General features: G+C 36.5%; 3 protein-coding genes across 3 annotated transcripts; 2 read left to right on the forward strand and 1 right to left on the reverse strand.

Annotated features, from left to right (window-relative positions):
• The first annotated feature begins 630 nt into the window (after positions 1–630).
• On the forward strand, positions 631–1,692 carry LOC139849998 (uncharacterized). The gene has a single exon (XM_071839619.1). It carries the CDS (start codon positions 631–633, stop codon positions 1,690–1,692), a length of 1,062 nt encoding a protein of 353 aa, XP_071695720.1.
• A 2,715-nt stretch (positions 1,693–4,407) lies between these two features.
• Positions 4,408–6,143, reverse strand: LOC139850118 (heat shock cognate 70 kDa protein-like). The gene is made up of 2 exons (XM_071839733.1): positions 5,924–6,143; positions 4,408–5,774 (listed from the first exon to the last, which is right to left on the reverse strand). Exons 1-2 carry the CDS (start codon positions 6,141–6,143, stop codon positions 4,408–4,410), a joined length of 1,587 nt encoding a protein of 528 aa, XP_071695834.1.
• Positions 6,144–11,150: 5,007 nt separating this feature from the next.
• Positions 11,151–11,711, forward strand: LOC139850187 (uncharacterized). The gene has a single exon (XM_071839797.1). The coding sequence runs from the start codon at positions 11,151–11,153 to the stop codon at positions 11,709–11,711; it is 561 nt and encodes a 186-aa protein (XP_071695898.1).
• The last annotated feature ends 11,364 nt before the right edge of the window (positions 11,712–23,075 follow it).

Consider the following 23,075-nt stretch of genomic DNA (forward strand, 5'->3'; position numbering starts at 1 on the left):
ATTAAGGTTGAGTATGCATGGAAACCTAGTGTCTATTCCCATTGTGCAGTGTTTGGTCACTCCCATGCTGACTGCAAAGTCAGACCTAGGACTGAACAAGAGTTGACAAAAGAAAAGGCTACAAAGGATGGGGAGGGTTTTGTGACTGTACATTACAAAAAGAAATATGTGCCTAAAGTGGGTTCTCAGCATGTGAGTGTTAACAAGACTAGTACTAGTGCAGGTATTAAAGAAAGAATAAATCAAAATATGCAGCAGTCTTCTGGGCAAAAACAAACTGATGTTCAAAGAAGTGTGAATAAATATGCTGTGTTACATGAACTGGATGCTGATGAGGAGGAGTTTAATCCTTTGAATAACCCTTTATCTGACCCTAGACTAATTGTGGATAGGTTTATTAGGGAAAAGGTTCAACCATCAGCTAGTATTACTAAGAATTGGTCATATGATATGGTCAAGTACTTTCAACTACAATGGGAGGACATGTGTAGAGGGAAAGGAGTGAATTCAGATGAAGATGATATTTTGGAAATGGAGGATACATTTCAAGGTTTGAATGAAAATGAATTGAAGGGTGGAGACCCTTCTATTCTTGTTTGACATCTGTCTTTCTATATAACAGTTGCTATAATGGAGTTAAAGACAGCAACTTGGAATATTAGGGGGGCTAATAGTATTGATAAACAGAATGAGGTTAGGAATTTAATTCATAATGAGCATTTGAGTATTTGTGCTGTTCTGGAGACCCATCTTAAAACTAAAACAGTACATGATATTGGCAACTATATGTTTGATAAGTGGGACTGGATCTCAAATGTTAAATATAGTCCTACTTGCTGCAGAATGGTGATGGGATGGGACCCTACTAAGGTTAAGGTCATGGTTATTCATATGGCTAAACAAGTAACTCTGTGTTTAGTTGAGACAGTTGTGGATAAGTCTAAATTTTTCTGCAGTTTTGTTTATGCTAGTAATACTTGTATTGAAAGAAGAAAGTTATGGGTTGAGTTAGATGGGCATAAGGCTTTTGCTAAGAGTTATCCTTGGGTATTAATGGGAGACTTCAATGTCATTTTAAAGGTTGATGAGCATAGTGCTGGGGGATCTAGTATGACAGAGGAGATGAATGAATTTCAAGAATGTGTTAACAACATTGAAGTGGAGGATATTTGTAGTTCTGGATTTCATTTCACATGGACTAAATCTCTGAAAAACCCTAATTGTGAGACATTGAAGAAGCTGGATAGAATCATGGCTAATGAGGAATTTGTTACTAACTTTAGTAGAGCTCATGCTTTATTTCAACCTTATCTGATTTCTGATCATAGTCCAGCTTTGTTGATTATTCCAGATGGTTTGATTAATAAACCTAAATCATTTAGATTCATGAACTTCATAGCTGATAAAGCTGAATTTATACCTTTGGTTGAAAATGGTCGAAAGAAGGAAGTTAATGGTTGTCCTATGTTTAGGGTGGTCAAGAAATTAAAGGCTATGAAGAAGGATTTAAAAAAGTTGAACTGGGCAAATGGCAATGTGTTTTCTAATGTGGCTGCTCTAAAGGTTAAGTTACAAAAGATTCAAGCTGAGGTTGATGCCAAACCTCATGATAAGGAAATTAGAGCAGATGCAGTGAAAAGTCTTAATGATTACAAAGAAGCTTGTAATGATGAGACTAAAATCCTTAAATAGAAAGTGAGATTGAAATGGTTGATGGATGGGGATAAAAATACCAAATTTTTTCATGGTATTATGAAGGCTAGGAAGAGTAAATGCAGAGTTGAAAGCATTTGTAATGAACAAGGGCATAGATTTTATGGGGAGGATGTTGCTGATCAAATTGTCCATCATTTTAAACAATTTTTAGGCAACCCTAGTAAGGTTCAATCAATGGATAAAGTTGGTGAGATTTTTACTAATACCTTAAGTAATGAAGATGCTAATGCTATGGTTACTGAGGTTACTAATGCTGAGATTAAAAAAGCAATTTTTGACATTAATAGTGACAAGGCATCTGGGCCTGATGGTTTTACAGCTGGATTTTTTAAAAAGGCATGGCCTATAATAGGTGATGAGGTTTGTTTAGCTATAAAAGACTTCTTTTTGACTGGTAGGTTATTAGGTGAAGTGAATGCTACTTTGTTGGCTCTTGTTCCTAAGATTGACACACCAAACAAGGTGTCTGATTTTCGTCCCATAGCCTGTTGCAACATTTTATACAAAGGAATAAGCAAAATTATCACTGAAAGGATTAAAAGTGGGTTAGGTAAGTTGGTTAGTCTAAATCAGAGTGCCTTTATACCGGGCAGGTCCATTCAAGATAACATCTTACTTACTCAAGAACTTTTAAGGGGCTATGGTAGAAAGAGTGGGCCAAAGAGGTGTGCTATGAAAATAGACATCCAAAAAGCTTATGACACAGTCAGTTGGAGTTTCTTGAGGAGTATTTTACTTAAATTTGGGTTTCATGAAAGAATGGTGGCATGGATTATGACGTTTGTTTCAACTGCTTCTTTTTCAATATGTGTTAATGGTGAAATACATGGATTTTTTAAGGGTGGGAGAGGTTTAAGGCAAGGTGACCCTTTGTCTCCTTACTTATTCACTTTGGTTATGGAGGTCCTTAATCTTATTATGAGAAAGCATATAGAAGGATCTAGTGATTTCAGCTACCAATATAAATGTAAACAGATCAAACTATCTCACATCTGCTTTGCTGATGATCTTTTGATGTTTTGTAAAGGAGATGTTAAGTCTGTGTCTGTTCTTAAGAAGGGCATTGAAGAATTTAGTGCTATTTCAGGTCTGTTTCCAAACCTACAGAAAAGTACTATTTTCTTTGGTAGTGTTGAGCATAGTGTTAAGGCTGAAATACTTAGTCTGCTGCCTTTTAGTATTGGAAAGTTACCTGTGAGATACTTAGGTGTCCCTTTACTTGCTAAAAGACTTGGGATTGAGGATTGTAAACACTTGGTGGATAAAGTTAGAGAAAAGATATGCTGTTGGAGGAATAAATATCTATCTTATGTTGGTAGATTACAGCTGATTTCTTCTGTTTTGAGCTCTATGCAAGTGTACTGGGCATCGGTTTACATGCTTCCCCACTCTATCATCAAAGATGTTGAAAGATTGATGAAAGATTTCTTATGGTCCAAAGGTCAAGATAACAAAGGTGTTGCTAAGGTAGCCTGGAAACTTATTTGCAGACCTAAAACTCAAGGTGGGTTGGGGTTAAGGCCTCTTAAAGAATGGAATGAAGTTTTGCTTATGAAACAAGTTTGGAGAATTTTGAGTCAAAAAGAGTCCATTTGGTGGCATTGGATTAATGTGGTGAAGTTAAAAGGTAGAAGTTATTGGGATATTGGGTATGAGTCAAATGATAGTTGGGGTTTGAGGCAAATGTTAAGGCTTAGAGACATCATGAAACCTCATATTACTGCTGATGTTAGAGGTGAGCTATGGTGGGTTACAAATGATAATAAGCTTAAGCCTTATGCAACTTCTCAGGTTTGGAAGGATTTAAGGTGTAATGGGCCTAAAGTTGAATGGTGTAATATTGTTTGGCATCCCATGATTACTCCCAAGCATGCATTTATAATTTGGTTAGCAGTGCAGGGTAGATTGTCTACACAAGATAGATTACAGAAATGGTTTCCTAATGAAATATTTGTTTGCAGTTTCTGTGGTAAAGTGGAGGATTCACATGAACACCTTTTCTTTAAATGTGAATTTACCAGTCAAATCTGGGATAATGTTAGGAAAATGCTTGTATATAAAGGGTTGCATAGTGATTTAAAGTGTATTATTCTGGATATGGCCAAATACCCTTCTGTTAAAGATATCAGAAATATTCTCAACAGAGTGGCTATAGGTGCAGTGGTGTATTATGTTTGGATTGAGAGAAATCGCAGGCACTTCAAGAAAATAATTAGAACAGTGGATGAAGTATGCATTGAAGTGATTGAATTCATACGGGTTAAGTTGACCTGCCTAAAAGTCAAAGATACCAGTAATGTTCAAAGGGTTGCTGCTCTCTGCAATTTGAAGAGGGTGGGAGATAAATTGTATCTGATTTAAAGGCTGTGTTGTTGATGTATAGGGTTTGGTATAGGTCTGCAATTTGGTAGTATTGGTTGTTTGATTTTTTTTTTGTTGGGGTTAGATCATACTCTGCCCTTGTTTGTAAATTGTGGTTTGTTAATATATTCTTACCTTTGAAAAAAAAAAAAAAAAAAAAAAGAATCATCGATAAGAAACATTGAAAATACATTACAAGTAAAAACATCTCTAATAATTTGGATTCAACAATAAAGATCATCGATAAGAAACATTGAAAATACATTACAAGTAAAAACATATCTAATAATTTGAATCAACAAATAAGATCAGACGAGTTTTTAGACTTGATTAACGTTGAGCAAATATAGCAACACTCATACTTTTTTTATAACCAGTAGGTTTCACCTCACCTAATACATTTAAAATACCGTTGGCATCTATGCTAAAGCAAACCGTGACAACTATTTCACGTGCAGGGGCTGCCGGAAGTCCATCTATATTAAATGAACCGAGGAAGATGTTTTCTTTAGTTTCACTACTCTCTCCCTGATATACATCAATTTGTACATTATCTTGGTTGTCATATGCTGTACCAAGTTTTTTCTGTTTAACAGTCGGTATAGGTGTGTTTTTGGGGATTACAACAAGCATATCATTTACAGGTGAGACACTCTTATCTTTCACACAAGTCCTCACCCCAAGAGATAGAGGGGTCACATCCAACATTATCAACTCCTTCATTTTATTGTTCCCAGTATCGCTTAATTTTGCAGCCAACACTGCTGCACCATAAGCAACAGCTTCATCCGCATTAATGCTCTTGCAAAGAGGCTTTCCGTCAAAGAATTCGATTAGCATTTGTTGAATCTTTGGGATTCGGGTTGAGCCCCCAACAATTACCACGTCATCAACGTCATTCTTGTGCACATCCCCATCTCTCAAACACTTTTCTACATGCTCTAGGCACTTCACAAACAAATGTGCATTTAGCTCTTCGAATTTTGCCCGAGTAATTTTCATCGAAAAATCAACTCCCTCGTAAAAGGAATCAATTTCAATTGATGTTCGAGTTGTTGACGATAGATCCCTTTTTGCTCTTTCACAAGCAATTTTCAACCTCATTCTTGCTTTTGCATTCTTACTCATGTCCTTGTTTTCTTTCTTCTTAAATTCTTGAACACAATGATTTACCATGACCTCATCAAAATCTTCACCACCCAAACGCGTGTCACCGCCCACCGCTTTGACAGTAATGATACCAGCCTTGTTAAAATTGAGAAGAGATACGTCAAATGTTCCTCCACCCAAATCAAAGACGAGTACATTTTTCACATCGGGACCATCTATATCACCACTATTATCTAAACCATACGCAATAGCGGCTGATGTAGGTTCATTAATTAAGCGCATGACATTAAGGCCAGCTAAAAAACCAGCATCCATTGTTGCTTGCCGTTGTTGGTCACTAAAATATGCAGGAACCGTTATCACCGCGTTTATAACTTCTGTTCCAAGATACGCTTCTGCAGCTTCTTTCAGATTTTTTATTATCTTGGACGATATTTCTTCTGGTGAACATTTATTACCTATAGACTCGTGTTCAAATACCATCATTGGCTTCTCCCCTAAACCTTCGATTACCTTAAAAGGAAACGACTTAATGTCCATCTGCACTCTACTATCCTTGAATCTGCTTCCCATTAAACGTTTAACATCTGACAATTTAAAAAAAAAAAAAAAAACAAACTACATCAATCAAAATATCGGATGCATATTAAATTTAGTGTGATACCTAGGGTTCTATATCTTACTAGTAGTAAAGTAAAGAGGAAAATAGTTGTTGATCAAACCAAAATAAACTTACCATAAATTGTGTTTTTAGGATTTCTGGTGATTTGATTTTTTGCAGCCTCGCCCACCAAGAAGTCTGTACCATCCCAAGCAACACACGAAGGTGTAATCTTGTTACCTTGTTCATTAGGAATTATCTCAACACGATTGTGCTTACTAAACCACGCGGCTACGCATGAATATGTTGTTCCAAGATCAATACCGATTGAAGTTCCTCCAACTCTTTTAGACATCTTCTAGGAATTAATGAAAAAAAAAAAAAAAAAAACTGTGTGACCTTAACAGAACTAGCAAAAACTAACCTTCTTTGTTACACTAAAAAAATGCAATCGCAATCGAATAGGCGTGACGATGATGTATATATAGGGTTACTCTTTGGCGGGGATTAATATGCTTTGTCGTAATATAATCCTGGTAGGTTTACACTTTGTTTATGTATTTAAAAATCATATATGTACAGAATCCGCCCCTACAAGTTATATTATATATTTTTTTTATTCACCCTTGAACTAAGGGGATGATTCTCACACACACTTTTTTGATCCTCACACACCAATTGAGTATTATTAGAAGAGTAAAAAGTTAAAATAGGTGTGTGAGGATCAAAAAAGTGTGTGTGAGAATCATTCCCCTTGAACTAATTGCTAGTAGTATTACCTTTACCTATCTAATTTATTATGGAGTATAATATAATATAAGGGTGCGACATTATTTTTCCAACAGTTTTTTTTCTTTCTTTCAATCTAATATAAAATATGAACTTTCATATAAGAATTTAATTGTTTATAACTTGTGATTTCGTGAAATTACGCATTTAAAACCTTTGATAATAAGTCTGAATTGTATTACAAATTGTTAATTTGCGGGTTGAACCATGGAATTGTAGATAGTTGAACCATGGAATTGTAGATACTAATCATTCAATATGTTAAAACCATCTTATATGACTAGACCTATATACCAACTGATCAGTAATAAATGTATTTATTCCTAAAAACTTATAATAGATCGTATTCAGTTTAATCTTATTTCATGATATTACCACTTCAACGGTTTTAATAATAAAATCAATTAATGCTAATTGCCAAATCACATTGTCTATTGACTGATTTAATTGAATAATTAGTATAAGTAAGACTCGCAGATTGGAGGGCTCGTTCGATGTCATTTGACGGTCGTTTAACTCTAGTGAAATTGGTGCTTGATAGTTTACCACTGTACTTTTTCTCGCTCTTTCGTGCCCCGCAATGTGTGTTAAGAAAACTCTAGAGTGTGAGGCGTTCGTTTTTTTGGGGCGGGTCGGGAACTGATTCGAAAATACCATGGGTTAAATGGGATGACGTCCTTCTTCCTTTCGAGGAGGGCGGTCTAAATCTTGGTTCACTTAAAAGTAAAATTTTGGCTCTTATCGGCAAGTGGTGGTGGAGGTTTAAATCCGAAACCACTTCCTTGTAGGTGAGAGTCATTCAAAGTATTTACGGGTCTTCGGGTGGTCTTAATTCGGGTGGGGTTAATCAATTGTCTTCTAACAATACATGTTGGTACAATGTAATTAAAGCAGGGAACACTATTGAAGAGCTCGATATTCCGTTCAGAGATTCTTTCTGCCGTTCACTTGGATCGGGTGATGGAACATTATTTTGGTTCGATAATTGGCTGCCTGGGGGGCCATTAAAAAACATATTCTGCAGGTTATTTCACTTAGAGTCCATCCCACTGGTCCGGGTCAGTGATATATTGGGCTGAAACAGGTCAATGTGTGCAGGTTAGTGGTGATGGTCTAGGTCCCTGTCATACCCCCAAATAGGGCCGGAGAAATATGACTTCACAATATCACAACACAAATATGTATAAACGAGAACGATTCTATATGAGACGTTTTAATTAAAGACCAATGTATTAAAGCAGCGGAAAGTATTAAGTCATTACAATTGTAACTTAAATGTTAGTATGCAATAATATGAATATATAAATGCGGACTCCAAAAAGCAGCAAAGTCCAAATAGCAAATAATCTTTAGCAATCTTCACCTGAGACAAAACATGCTTAAAGTGTCAACCAAAATGGTTGAGTGAACAACATAGGTTTAATAATCATAACAAGTTTTTAGACCACAAGATTTAATTATAAAGTTTAATCAGTTCGGTAGTAGTCTGGTGTATATGATATCGAAACTAACCATAAGTTACCCTAAACACATCACGTTCGTGTCGTTGAATCATTATTATGTATCCATTGACCAACGGTCATCCGGATAGAGACGTCACTCTCAATAGCGCTACTCACAATAACTAAGCTTGCCAAATTCCAGCAACTAACGATATCATGGTAGGGATTTAGCATGAATCAAAGCATGTTAGCACAGTTTGAACTAATCAAAATAAAATTTTCATGTACTTGTGTCTAAGCGTAAAACAGTTTGAAAGCAAGCATGTGTCTCACCCCAAAGTTCAAAATAAGTATATAAAGCAAGTTAAAAAGTGGGGCTATGAAGTTCACCTTAGTAGCAAGTAAGTAATTCCACGCAAGTAGTAAGAACGGAGAATGTAATCAGAGATCTCACCCTAGAGATATAATGTTTAATTAGTTAATGTCTAATAGACATAAGTTTGTTTATTAATATAGCAAACTATATTAACAGTGACAGTATTCGAGAAAAGTTATATTTATATAAGTGATAATATCCTTAGTGTACTTAAGTGTTACTATATAGATAAGTGTATAAATTATACTAATAATAGTATTACTAGTCTTTAATTATCCAATATTATGTAAACTTATCATTATATGCTACATATATAATTATACCTATGTGATACATAAATATATATACACTCTTTATAACTATTATACATGTATGTGTTCATAGCTATATATATATATATATATATATATATATATATATATATATATATATATATATATATATATATATATATATATATATATATATTTGGTGTAGGTGTTACATATACATAAGTGTAAGATGATACATATATATATACTTATTACTTTTCTTATTATTTTTACTAATCTTATATAACTTATATAATACACATTCATACATACATTCACACGTACATATATATACATATATACACATACATATACACGTATGTATATATTCACATATACACACACACATATACCTACAATGTATACATGCACATACGTACGTATGCATGCATGCATGCATGCACATGTATTATTATTATCATTATTCTTTACTAACATTACTAATCAATACCCATGTACATAAAATCATAAACCATTAACATTATCTTATTAATCAATCACTAACTCATTAATATCCATAATACTTTTAACTTCATCTATTTTTAATCTAGTTTCTTATCAATCCTAACCATAATCTTTAACCTTTGTTCATCTTACCTAAACTTATTGATCACAAGCATTATCTATAATCTTTTAACCTCATTACAAGTTCATCTTAACATAATACTTTTAATTCATTATAACTTACTAAACCATAAAATCATAACTTATCATAATCATAAACTAGTTTCATCAAAATTCTTAATCTTATTACCCTTAACTTCTACCATTACATAATACTTGTTCTTATTTAACCACCATCTTTTAGCCTTAATCATAAACTTTTTTTTTTAATAACCATGTTCATCATATTATCCATTATAATGATCATAACTATATTCATACTCTTAACCATTTAATTATCTAGCTTATATCATAATCGTAATCATAATTTTAATTTTTTTTATTAATCCATAACTTTTACTCATCATTAACTAATAATATTCATAACCTAGTATCTTATTAATCTAATCATAATCATGCATCTTTTATCATAATACTTATAACAATAACTTAAAGTAAATAAATTAATAAATAACATGAAGCTAGGGTTTTAGTATACCTTAAAAAGGTAAAGATCAAGAAGAATGATGATTGTGGACTACAGAAAAAACAGAAAACAACAGCACAATTTACGACCCAATTGGGTCTGTTTTGGATTCAACAGAAAGCAGCAAGTACAGCAGCAACAATTCAGAAGAAAACGCAGCAACAAGGTTGATTGTGGGACTGTTTTGACCACGTACTTGCAGCGAGAAAACCCAGAAAAGAAAACGCAGAAACAGGCAGGTTTGATAGCGACTTTACAGCAGAAAAACAGGAGCAGGAAACAAGCTGCAATCACAGTCGATATATGGGTTGTTTTGGGTCTCCTGGTCACGACAGAACACAGCAGAAAAACAGCAGGTTGATTGCGGTTTGCAGGTTTGTTTTGGTGGGGTTTATGGTCGACTAAAAAGCAGGCTTTTTGATGGGGGTTTTAGTCGACTGAATTTGAGGGAATAAGTTGGATAAAAGTCGAATGGTATGCAGATTAAGAGGTTTAATTGTGGTGAAGATTTAGGAAAGACTTGAGGGTTTTTATAAGGATGTTGGGTTTCCTAATCCTACACAAATACTTGAAGAACAAGGATGGTAATTAGGATTAAACTAGGATTTGAGAAGCTTAGAGATTAAGTTTGTAATTTTCTATTTTATTTCCCTACAGCCGATTTGTTTGTGACCCATGTATTTTTTATTTTTTTATACGGCCTTTCTTGTTTATTATGTGTGTGTGTGTGTGTGTGTGTATATATATATATATATATATATATATATTTAAACGGCATTACTTATTTATTTTTGTATTTCATATATTTATTTATTATTACTATTAATATTAGGGTTACATGTTATTTAATTATTAACCCCTAACTTTTATAAATTTTATTTAGTTCCAATTAGCTTATATATATTCTTATTTGTTTGAATCTTATAAATATTGTCACATTTTAATTTATGACATATTATTTATATTTTATTTTTATTTTTAGTATTAGGGTTAGGGTTTAATATTCAATATTAAATGGGATTAGGGTTTAGTAGTTAATAGGTAGGGTTAGGTCTATGGTTTTAAATTATATTAGGGTTTTAATGATAATTACGATCATTTAATAAAAGCATAAATTTTTAGTTCATTGGTCGTAATGGATAGCAACCCTAACGCTAATACACAGAGTATGACATTGAAACCCTAAGGGCAATTTGGTAAATTCAGAAGGGAAAAGTGAGGGTTGTTATAGTCCCCAACTGGTAGGTCCTTTGATGAACTGGTGGAGCTGTGCGAGGTAATAAAACTCTCTCCCGAATGTTGTGATTCGTACCGATGGTCTTTAAGTAGTAGAGGCGTGTATGAAACCTACGTCATGTCCGAAGCTATAAACTTAAAGATCCTCGTTGCGGGTTCCAACCGTATTGAAACTCTGAAGAATAATTTAGTTCCGAAGAAGGTTGAAGTTTTCATATGGAGAGCTAAAAGGAAAAGGTTAGCCGTTTTGTCCGAGCTTGATAAACGAGGTATCGACCTCAACTCCATTAGATGCCCTATTTGTGACGATGACATCGAGTCGGTGGATCATACACTTCTCTTTTGTAAGCAAGCGTTTGACATTTGGTTCAAGGTTTTCGAATGGTGGGGTTTAAATGCTTTAACAAGTTTTAGTGTTGCTGAGATATTTGGGGAGGGCTCTTCGGGTACTATGACGGAATTGGGTGCGAATATTTGGCAAGCGGTTAAATGGGTGTGCGGATATCTCATTTGGAAAAACCGTAATCAAAAGATTTTCAAGAACAAATGTTGGAATACTCCGGTCGCCCTAAACGAGATACAAGTTACAAGCTATGATTGGATCGCGAAAAGGTGCAAGTCAAAGACCTTGGATTGGTATCGATGGCTTCATTCTCCACATGATTTTGTTATTGCATAATGTACTAATCTAGATAGGTTACTACCTTAGAATCCTATTGATTAGTATATTTTCATGTATTGTGATTATAGTCATTTCGTGATTCTGAGGAGCTACTGCTCTCTTTGTTGTATGCCCTCAACTTTGTAATTCCTTTGCGGTTTAATAATATTTCCTTTCAAAAAAAAGTATAAGTAAGATTTATTTTGAGAAGTGTTATGACTTATTTTTGTAGCGACCCGACAAAATCGTCATTGACGGCGCCGTCTACTTAGGTCCCGTTACGTGGTCATAAGTCTTTAAAACAACGTTTGACCAAAAGATATGTCGCATTCATTTCAAATGTAAAGATTGTTCAAAGTTTACGAGAATAGTTCCACCACAAGTTACGTTACAAAGTTATAAGTACAAATGAAACTTATGCGACACAATTTAAAAGTAGCCAAAAGACGCTCCATGTATGCATATATACTCGACATCCAATGCAAGTATCAAAATAATGAGCGGAAGCATGTATCATGTATCGTTCAAGGACCTGAGAAAAACATAGAAATCTGTCAACGAAAACGTTGGTGAAATCATAGGTTTAAGTAAGTAAGTACAAGTGAACCACAAGATTTGTAACATTGGTATAATAGTAATACATTCCAAAAGTTTGTTTCACGAGCACCCAATTATCAATGCTTAACATTCCTTCCATAGAACCCCATCACAATAGTGTTTGAACATACACTGTTTCTCGAAAATATATTTCATTCGTAAACGGTAGCGAACCGTTTGAATGAGGGTTTGTCAAACCCATATGGCCATATAACATAAGTTCTCGCTTACACCCGGCAAGTGTAACTAATGATAAACGAATTGAGGATTTTTTTTGTTCAAACTCGTATGTAGAATGTTTGTTTTCCTGTACTTGTGTTCACTTAGTTAAAAAGGAACGTTTATGTTTTCTCATCCCAAATGTAAGTTTCAAAAGAGTAAAAGTGGGACTATGATCTCACCTTGAGTGTACGAGTAGTAAAGTACTTCAACAAGTAAACGTGTGCAAAGAACAATGCTAGTCTTGACCTAAACAATAGGTTGTATCAATAACGGTAAACACGATAGGTCAAAGATGTTCAATTAGTCCTATGGCTCGTTACGACTCGATTATGTAGCATGTGAATCAAACTGTCAAGTTTCATGCAAGATACAAGTACAGAAACAAGTTAGGAAGGTTGCATAATCATTTGGTTAAGTTTGACAAAAAGTCAAACTTTGGTCGGTCAAAGTCAACGAAAGTCAACACGTTCGGGTCGGGTCCCGAACTATTTTTCTGAGGTTTTTATTCATATATAAGCATGTTAGAACAAGTCTCATGTGAATCGGAGGTCCATAGTGTGCCAAACATTTTTCGTATTTTGACCAAAGAGGTCAGAAACTGGACACGGCTTAGGCCGCGCCGCGGCCCCAAATTGTCGCGCCGCGACAATACACGGGAACTGGTACCTGGTCAGTCTCAAATGTCCAAGTCTCAATTCCAAACACTTTCAAGCATAACTCGCAAACCGCTAATACTTAGAACTCGTATCTTATATCGTTAGAAAGGTAATTTGACAAAGAACACAACTAAACACATTTCATCAATCAATCTACCTATTATAACAATCAAAACCGCATCTAATGCTCAACATTAATCGCATACAAGTTCATAAATGCAATTCAATGATTCGGGCAACCAATTTACATGAGTGATATGCCGTTTCAAAGGTAATCAAGCATACAATCCAACTAAACACTTACCAATCATAATCCATGGCATTCAATGCATCAAGAGTCCATTTCAAGTTCATCAAACCCTAACCCAAATTCACCAAAATCATAAATCAAGTTCAAGGACTTTTCTAAAGCAACCTACACATCAAATTGAAGCTAGTGATACTAGGAACACAATTAGAACATGAACTTTTAACATCTAACAACATATGATCATCCAAAATTCAAGAACAACACACCAAAATTCAAGTTCATGCTAGTTATACTAAAACAACGAGATCGAGCATACAAATTACATACACGACATCACAATGAGCCATAGACACTAACTAACACCATTTCAAGTCAAAAACACGAATTTAGAGAAATCTAGAGTTTTAGAAATGTTACCCAAACGAGATGAAATTGGTACCAAAATGAAGAGGATGAAGAGAGGATCACGAATATGTAATTTATTTTGTTGTAAGCCTCCTAGATCGGATTTAGATGATGATTGAATGAATTTGGTAATGGTGTGTGTGTTCTTGCTAGAGAGAAAGAGAGAGGGATGGAGATGATAATGAATGGGTGAAAGGGGTTTGACCCTTTGACCTAGTCAAGGGTTTGATCCCTTGTCAAGTTTAGTCCCTCAACTTTCGTTCGGGTGCGTGAATTACCTAAACGAGATAATTTAAAACGCGTATCAACGGGAGATGTTATAAACATATAACGGACTTTATATTAGTATAACGGAAAAGTAAATGGAAAAAGGCGGGATTCTACATTACCTACTCCTTAAAAGAAATTTCGTCCCGAAATTTAAGTAGGCGTAGTAGTCGTTGTTTCTTCCTCGGAATTTTGCGTTTCCGGAATCGGGAATAAGTGAGGGTATTTCTTTTGCATTTGATCTTGCCTTTCCCAAGTAAACTCGGGTCCTCTTTTGGCATTCCAACGAACCTTGACAATCGGGATTCGGCTTTGTTTCAATGTCTTGACGGAGGTGTCCACAATTTCAACCGGTTCCTCCACAAAATGAAGTTTGTCATCAATAGTAAGTTCCTCGAGAGGGATGACGATATCGGGCTCGGCAAGACACTTTTTCAAGTTAGATACATGGAAGGTAGGATGAACGGAGCTCAATTGGGGCGGAAGATCTAAACGATAAGCAACGGTTCCAATACGTTCCAAGATTTCGAAAGGACCAATATACCGCGGATTTAGCTTCCCGCGTTTACCAAAACGGATTACACCCTTCCAAGGTGCGACTTTTAACATGACGCGGTCACCGACTTGAAATTCAAGGTCGTTGCGTCTTTTGTCGGTATAGCACTTTTGACGACTTCGGGCCGTCCTAAGCCTATCTCGGATTTGAACGATTTTCTCGGTGGTTTCTTGAATGAGTTCGGGTCCGGTGATTTGCACGTCGCCTACCTCGGCCCAACAAAGAGGTGAACGACATTTTCGGCCATATAGCGCTTCAAAAGGTGCGGCTTTAATACTCGCGTGATAACTATTGTTGTAAGAGAACTCGGCGAGAGGTAAGTGCTTGTCCCAAGCTTTTCCGAAATCAACCACGCAAGCTCGTAACATGTCCTCTAAGGTTTGAATTGTACGTTCGCTTTGTCCATCGGTTTGAGAATGATATGCGGTGCTCATGTCTAAACGCGTTCCCAACGCTTCTTGCAATGTACGCCAAAATCTAGAAACGAAACAGCCATCTCGGTCGGAGATAATCGATAAAGGTACACCGTGTCGGGCTACGATCTCCTTAATGTAAAGTTGTGCAAGTTTCTCCATTTTGTCCGTTTCTTTCATGGCAAGGAAGTGTGCGGATTTGGTGAGACGGTCAACAATAACCCAAATGGTATCATAACCGCCCGTCGTTTTTGGTAGCTTGGTGATAAAATCCATCGTTATCCTTTCCCACTTCCATTGCGGGATCTCGGGTTGTTGAAGTAGTCCGGACGGTCTTTGGTGTTCGGCTTTGACTTTGGTACATGTCAAACACTTGGAAACATAAGTAGCTACGTCCCTTTTGATGTTCGGCCACCAATATAGTTGTTTAAGGTCGTGGTACATCTTATTGGCACCGGGGTGAATCGAGTATCGTGACTTATGGGCTTCATCTAAAATAAGGCTTCGTAGGTCCCCATAACTAGGCACCCAAATCCTTCCAGCGTAATATCGGAGTCCGGTCTCCCTAATTTCGAATCGAGAGACGAGAATGTTCAAGAGCTCGTGTGAAAGGTTTTCATACTTGAGGGCCTCATCTTGGGCTACACGAATTTGACTATTGAGGTTGGTGTGAATGGTGATGTTTAAAGCTCGGACACGAAGAGGCACTGCTCTTTCTTTTTGACTTAAGGCATCGGCTACTACGTTTGCCTTCCCGAGATGGTAACGAAGCTCGTAATCATAATCGTTCAAAGTTTCAATCCACCGTCGTTGTCTCATGTTTAGTTGCTTTTGATCGAAGATGTGTTGAAGGCTTTTGTGATCGGTGAAGATAGTACTCTTGGTTCTATAAAGATAGTGTCTCCACATTTTAAGTGCAAAGACAACGGCTCCGAGTTCGAGATCATGTGTCGTGTAGTTTCGTTCATGAATTTTGAGTTGTCGAGAAGCATAAGCAATGACTTTCGTTCGTTGCATCAATACACACCCAAAACCATGTTTCGAGGCATCGCAATATACAACAAAGTCATCATTGCCTTCGGGAAGTGACAAGATAGGAGCGGTGGTTAGCTTCGTTTTCAAGATTTGAAACGCGGATTCTTGCTCGGTCGCCCAAATGAATTTCTTTCCCTTGTGAGTTAATGCGGTTAGAGGACGTGTAACCAAAGAGAAGTTTGCGATGAATCTATGATAGTACCCGGCGAGACCCAAGAATTGACGAATGTGAGTAGGAGTAGTAGGAGTCTCCCATTTACTAATGGCTTCGATCTTCGTGGGATCGACTTTAATACCTTGATCACTTACAACATGACCAAGAAATTGAACTTCCTTCAACCAAAATTCACACTTGGAGAATTTGGCATAAAGTCGTTCTTGTCTCAAGAGTTCAAGCACAAGTCGAAGATGTTGTTCGTGCTCTTCTTCATTTTTAGAATAGATCAATATGTCATCGATGAACACAATAACGAATTTATCGAGATACGGTTTGCACACGCGGTTCATAAGATCCATGAACACCGCCGGTGCGTTAGTGAGACCAAATGGCATGACAAGGAATTCATAACTACCATAACGAGTCCGGAAAGCGGTTTTGGAGACATCTTCCCCCTTAACCCTTAATTGATGATAACCCGAGCGGAGATCGATTTTCGAATATACACAAGACCCTTGTAGTTGATCAAAGAGGTCATCGATGCGAGGAAGAGGATATCGGTTCTTAACCGTCAATTTATTTAGTTCTCGATAATCAATGCACATTCGTAGGGATCCGTCTTTCTTTTTAACAAACAAAATCGGAGCGCCCCAAGGTGAATGGCTAGGTTGGATAAAACCACGATCAAGTAGTTCTTGGATTTGACTTTGCAATTCTTGCATTTCGGATGGAGCGAGTCTATATGGTGCACGTGCTACGGGTGCGGCTCCCGGAATAAGATCGATTTGGAATTCTACCGGTCGATGAGGTGGAAGACCCGGCAATTCGTCGGGAAATACATCGGAAAAGTCACTAACAATTGGCACATCATCGATATGCTTATCATCGGACTCGACTTTCTTAACGTGGGCAAGGATCGCAAAACAACCCTTACGGAGTAGTTTTCTAACTTTAAGGCACGAAACGAGGTTGAGTCTGGTGCAACTCTTATCGCCATAAACAATCAAAGGTTCACCATTCTCGATAGGAATTCGGATTGCGTTAAGATCACAAAGGATGTGAGATTTCGTTTTGACTAACCAATTCATACCGATTATTACATCAAAGCTTCCTAGTTCCATGGGTATCAAGTCAATTTCAAATTCTTTACCCAAAATGTTTATCGTACACCCCCGGTAATATGTGTCGGCACTTAATAGTTTCCCGTTAGCCACTTCAATGGTATAAGTGGTATCTAATGGAAGAGGTGGAGTGCTAAAAGAATGAGTCAAAGTCTTGGATACAAAGCATTTATCGGCACCCGAATCGAATAAGCAAGAGACATAAGAATTGTTGAGAAGAAACGTACCCGTGACTAGTTCAGTGTCATCCCGGGCTTCCTCGGTGTTGATGTTGAAAGCTCGGCCGCGCGTATTGGGGTTATCTTTCTTCTTTGGGCATGCATTTCTATAATGACCCGTTTGACCACATTCGTAACAAGTGTCCGTCTTTGGTGCATTGGGCCACTTTCGAGCGACGGGAGTGGCACTTTTACAATCGTTGGCCTTATGACCAACTCCTTGGCACCGGTGGCAAATTAACTTACCACATTCACCAAAGTGATGTTTGTTGCATTTGTTGCAAAGAGGTAGGTTCCCGGCATAACCCTTCTTGCCGTCGGAGGTGTAAGGCTTCTTAGCAAAGTTGTTGTTGCTTGATTGGGAGGGTTCCCACTTTCTTTTGTTGCCGCCCGATTTATCCTCGGCCTTAGGTGCCGGAACTACGATTTCGTCAACCGTTTCTATCAATTTGCGGGCCATGTTCAAAGCTTCTTGATGATTAGTGGGTTTGGATGACATTACTCCGTGTTTGATACTCTTTGGAAGACCATCCATGTAAAGTTCAACCCTTAAAGCTTCGGGGTTCACAAGATTTGGGCACATCAAGGCTAGTTCGGAAAATCGTTGATTATAAGCCTTGAGATCATTTCCGATCGCCTTTAAAGTTCTTAGCTCTTGTTCGAGCCTTCGGGTTTCTTCACGAGGGAAATATTCGACAATCATCTTTTCCCTCAAGTCGGCCCAAGAGAGGGTGTGAGCTTCATCGGTACCCACCGATTGTACATAAGTATTCCACCATGTAAGAGCGACACCGGCGAAGGTGTGAGTGGAGTATTTGACCTTGTCTTGGTCCCGACAACCGCTTATGCTAAAGACGGCTTCCGTTTGCTCAAACCATCGGGTGAGCACGACCGGTCCCCCGGTTCCATCGAAAGTGTGAGGTTTGCACCCCATGAAAGCTTTATAGGAGCATCCCTCGTTTGAGTTACCGGCTCCATTGTTGTTGTTGTTGTGGTTGTTGTTATTATTGTTGTTGTTGTTGGATGAGTGACCGGCCATGGCCGCATCTACGGCGGTAGCTATCATCCGTTCGAGAGCTTGTTCGGGAGTTTCATTGCGGCGTACACGACGAGGAGCCATTGTTCCTTCAAGACACAAGAATATCATTGATTAGTATTCTCAATAATACTAACCGTGATATAGAATAAAGATAAAGAGAAATTTTTCCTCGACTCGCCTTAAATTCTTTATGTCATAATGTCGGAACGTTCATATGAGTCACCGTAATATAATCCCGGCAATTATATTACCCTGATTCATATGTGCATTAGACATTATTCTATAAAGTCAAGGTGGCGTGTCAATCAAATTAAACAACGTGAGATTAAGATGAACTAAGAGTAGATATGAGTAGAAGCGTTCGAGTATAAATGCACAAGTAGTCAAGTAATTCCTACTTCAAGTCTATATGCCGGTTGTAGTCTAGACTCACCAATGTACCCTATGACTCGAGGTTGACACCAATGAACTCTAAATCCCTACAACCAACGCTCTGATACCATCTGTAGCGACCCGACAAAATCGTCATTGACGGCGCCGTCTACTTAGGTCCCGTTACGTGGTCATAAGTCTTTAAAACAACGTTTGACCAAAAGATATGTCGCATTCATTTCAAATGTAAAGATTGTTCAAAGTTTACGAGAATAGTTCCACCACAAGTTACGTTACAAAGTTATAAGTACAAATGAAACTTATGCGACACAATTTAAAAGTAGCCAAAAGACGCTTCATGTATGCATATATACTCGACATCCAATGCAAGTATCAAAATAATGAGCGGAAGCATGTATCATGTATCGTTCAAGGACCTGAGAAAAATATAGAAATCTGTCAACGAAAACGTTGGTGAAATCATAGGTTTAAGTAAGTAAGTACAAGTGAACCACAAGATTTGTAACATTGGTATAATAGTAATACATTCCAAAAGTTTGTTTCACGAGCACCCAATTATCAATGCTTAACATTCCTTCCATAGAACCCCATCACAATAGTGTTTGAACATACACTGTTTCTCGAAGATATATTTCATTCGTAAACGGTAGCGAACCGTTTGAATGAGGGTTTGTCAAACCCATATGGCCATATAACATAAGTTCTCGCTTACACCCGGCAAGTGTAACTAATGATAATCGAATTGAGGATTTTTTTTTTTTGTTCAAACTCGTATGTAGAATGTTTGTTTTCCTGTACTTGTGTTCACTTAGTTAAAAAGGAACGTTTATGTTTTCTCATCCCAAATGTAAGTTTCAAAAGAGTAAAAGTGGGACTATGATCTCACCTTGAGTGTACGAGTAGTAAAGTACTTCAACAAGTAAACGTGTGCAAAGAACAATGCTAGTCTTGACCTAAACAATAGGTTGTATCAATAACGGTAAACACGATAGGTCAAAGATGTTCAATTAGTCCTATGGCTCGTTACGACTCGATTATGTAGCATGTGAATCAAATTGTCAAGTTTCATGCAAGATACAAGTACAGAAACAAGTTAGGAAGGTTGCATAATCATTTGGTTAAGTTTGACAAAAAGTCAAACTTTGGTCGGTCAAAGTCAACGAAAGTCAACACGTTCGGGTCGGGTCCCGAACTATTTTTCTGAGGTTTTTATTCATATATAAGCATGTTAGAACAAGTCTCATGTGAATCGGAGGTCCATAGTGTGCCAAACATTTTTCGTATTTTGACCAAAGAGGTCAGAAACTGGACACGGCTTAGGCCGCGCCGCGGCCCCAAATTGTCGCGCCGCGACAATAGACGGGAACTGGTACCTGGTCAGTCTCAAATGTCCAAGTCTCAATTCCAAACACTTTCAAGCATAACTCGCAAACCGCTAATACTTAGAACTCGTATCTTATATCGTTAGAAAGGTAATTTGACAAAGAACACAACTAAACACATTTCATCAATCAATCTACCTATTATAACAACCAAAACCGCATCTAATGCTCAACATTAATCGCATACAAGTTCATAAATGCAATTCAATGATTCAGGCAACCAATTTACATGAGTGATATGCCGTTTCAAAGGTAATCAAGCATACAATCCAACTAAACACTTACCAATCATAATCCATGGCATTCAATGCATCAAGAGTCCATTTCAAGTTCATCAAACCCTAACCCAAATTCACCAAAATCATAAATCAAGTTCAAGGACTTTTCTAAAGCAACCTACACATCAAATTGAAGCTAGTGATACTAGGAACACAATTAGAACATGAACTTTTAACATCTAACAACATATGATCATCCAAAATTCAAGAACAACACACCAAAATTCAAGTTCATGCTAGTTATACTAAAACAACGAGATCGAGCATACAAATTACATACACGACATCACAATGAGCCATAGACACTAACTAACACCATTTCAAGTCAAAAACACGAATTTAGAGAAATCTAGAGTTTTAGAAATGTTACCCAAACGAGATGAAGTTGGTACCAAAATGAAGAGGATGAAGAGAGGATCACGAATATGTAATTTATTTTGTTGTAAGCCTCCTAGATCGGATTTAGATGATGATTGAATGAATTTGGTAATGGTGTGTGTGTTCTTGCTAGAGAGAAAGAGAGAGGGATGGAGATGATAATGAATGGGTGAAAGGGGTTTGACCCTTTGACCTAGTCAAGGGTTTGATCCCTTGTCAAGTTTAGTCCCTCAACTTTCGTTCGGGTGCGTGAATTACCTAAACGAGATAATTTAAAACGCGTATCAACGGGAGATGTTATAAACATATAACGGACTTTATATTAGTATAACGGAAAAGTAAATGGAAAAAGGCGGGATGTTACAATTTTCTTATTCGGAAACGGATAAGTGCTATGATTGAAATTCGTCTTCAATAATGATATTTTGTCTTTGATTGAATATGAAGGAAATCGCATGCTAAATATCTAAAGAACTGTTTGTAGCTATTTTTTCTATTCCAAGTTATATTCTACATGTGTGTAAGCACTTTTGTACCTGATTAATCTCCGATTACTTATTTTTAAAAGCAATTCGTTTCGATTTTTTAAAAACCTACTTAATAAATCGGACGAACTCGATTGATGGGTCAAAATCAATTTGATAATCAAAATCGGTCAAAGTTAAAATTGATAACATATCTGCAAGAATCAAAATAACTATACAAATTAGTGATAAGTCTACATCTTAGCCATCCATTTATTTTTGTATTGTGATATGTATGAATTAACGAGGTAGATTATCCTTACTACCCCTGATTAGTGATTACCTTAGCAAAATTAACACGGGAGTGATTAACCAAATTAGGGTTTCTAACACAACACACTCCATTTACATTTTCACGCTCAATTCTTCATCATCACAAAAATCTCTCATCCATCGATCCGTATTACATTCACAAAAATTGAAAAATCGATTTATTTCGGTCGTCAGTGTTCTATCAGATGAATACCCTATCGATCTTAATTTCTTTTGATGATGTTCCAGCGACGATTGAAAAATAGGGTGTCTACACAATTTCAAATCATTCACTATCATACAACCAAAATAAACCCTAATTTCCTGTAAAAAAAAAAATAGACGACTACAATCAATATCGATAGTGCATTTTTCCTTCATGATTTGCCAACCATAATAGCAGAAGAAAAAGGTATGTTCTAATTATGATCTCAATTAGACACAAATGTTAATCGGGTACCAATATAATTTTTTGATTCCAATTGTATAACTACATGACGATTTATTTAATTTCTCTAATCAATCACCTGCAGTCGATTGCAACGTGAATGAAATCGTTTTGGTCTTCAACCTAAAGTTTAATAGCTCAGGCAATCACAATTTATTTAATTACTTCTAATTATTGTTTTCAAACCGAATCATGAAATATGATTATTATTGCTATAGTCTACTGGAATTAACTGTGTATATTTTGTTCTCGTATGACTTATACATTTGATCAACTGTATGATAGTAATAAATTTAAAGTAAGGATTTTATGTATGTTTGAGTTTTTATTATAATTGTGAGGCTGATTCATCTTATGATGACAAATGAATGATGATACTGAAAGATTGGCTGAAAGGTAAAATATTGTATGAATTTGTTTAGTAACGAATGAATGATGATAATGAAAGATCTCTTATTTCACAAACTAAGAGTCATTTTTAATGGTCTTTTGATCATTTTGTTATTCCATTCCTGTTGTTATAAAAATGGCTATACAATGATCATCATCTAGATTGAAGCAGACATTCAGTGTCGATTAGAATTAGGACTTGTGATATCTTATTACACTAAATGGAGTCATTTTATTGGGTCTTAAATATGGCCATTTCTATTGGGTCTAAATTAGGACTTGTGATATCTTATTCCACTAAATGGATTCATATTATTTGTTGCCTAATTTACACATTACCACTCTAAAAAACGCTTGATTAAAAATGTAAAATATCTGGTGTAACCTCTACCCTTCATATT

Source organism: Rutidosis leptorrhynchoides, chromosome 1 (genome assembly GCF_046630445.1).
Source record: "Rutidosis leptorrhynchoides isolate AG116_Rl617_1_P2 chromosome 1, CSIRO_AGI_Rlap_v1, whole genome shotgun sequence".
Lineage (NCBI taxonomy): Eukaryota > Viridiplantae > Streptophyta > Magnoliopsida > Asterales > Asteraceae > Rutidosis > Rutidosis leptorrhynchoides.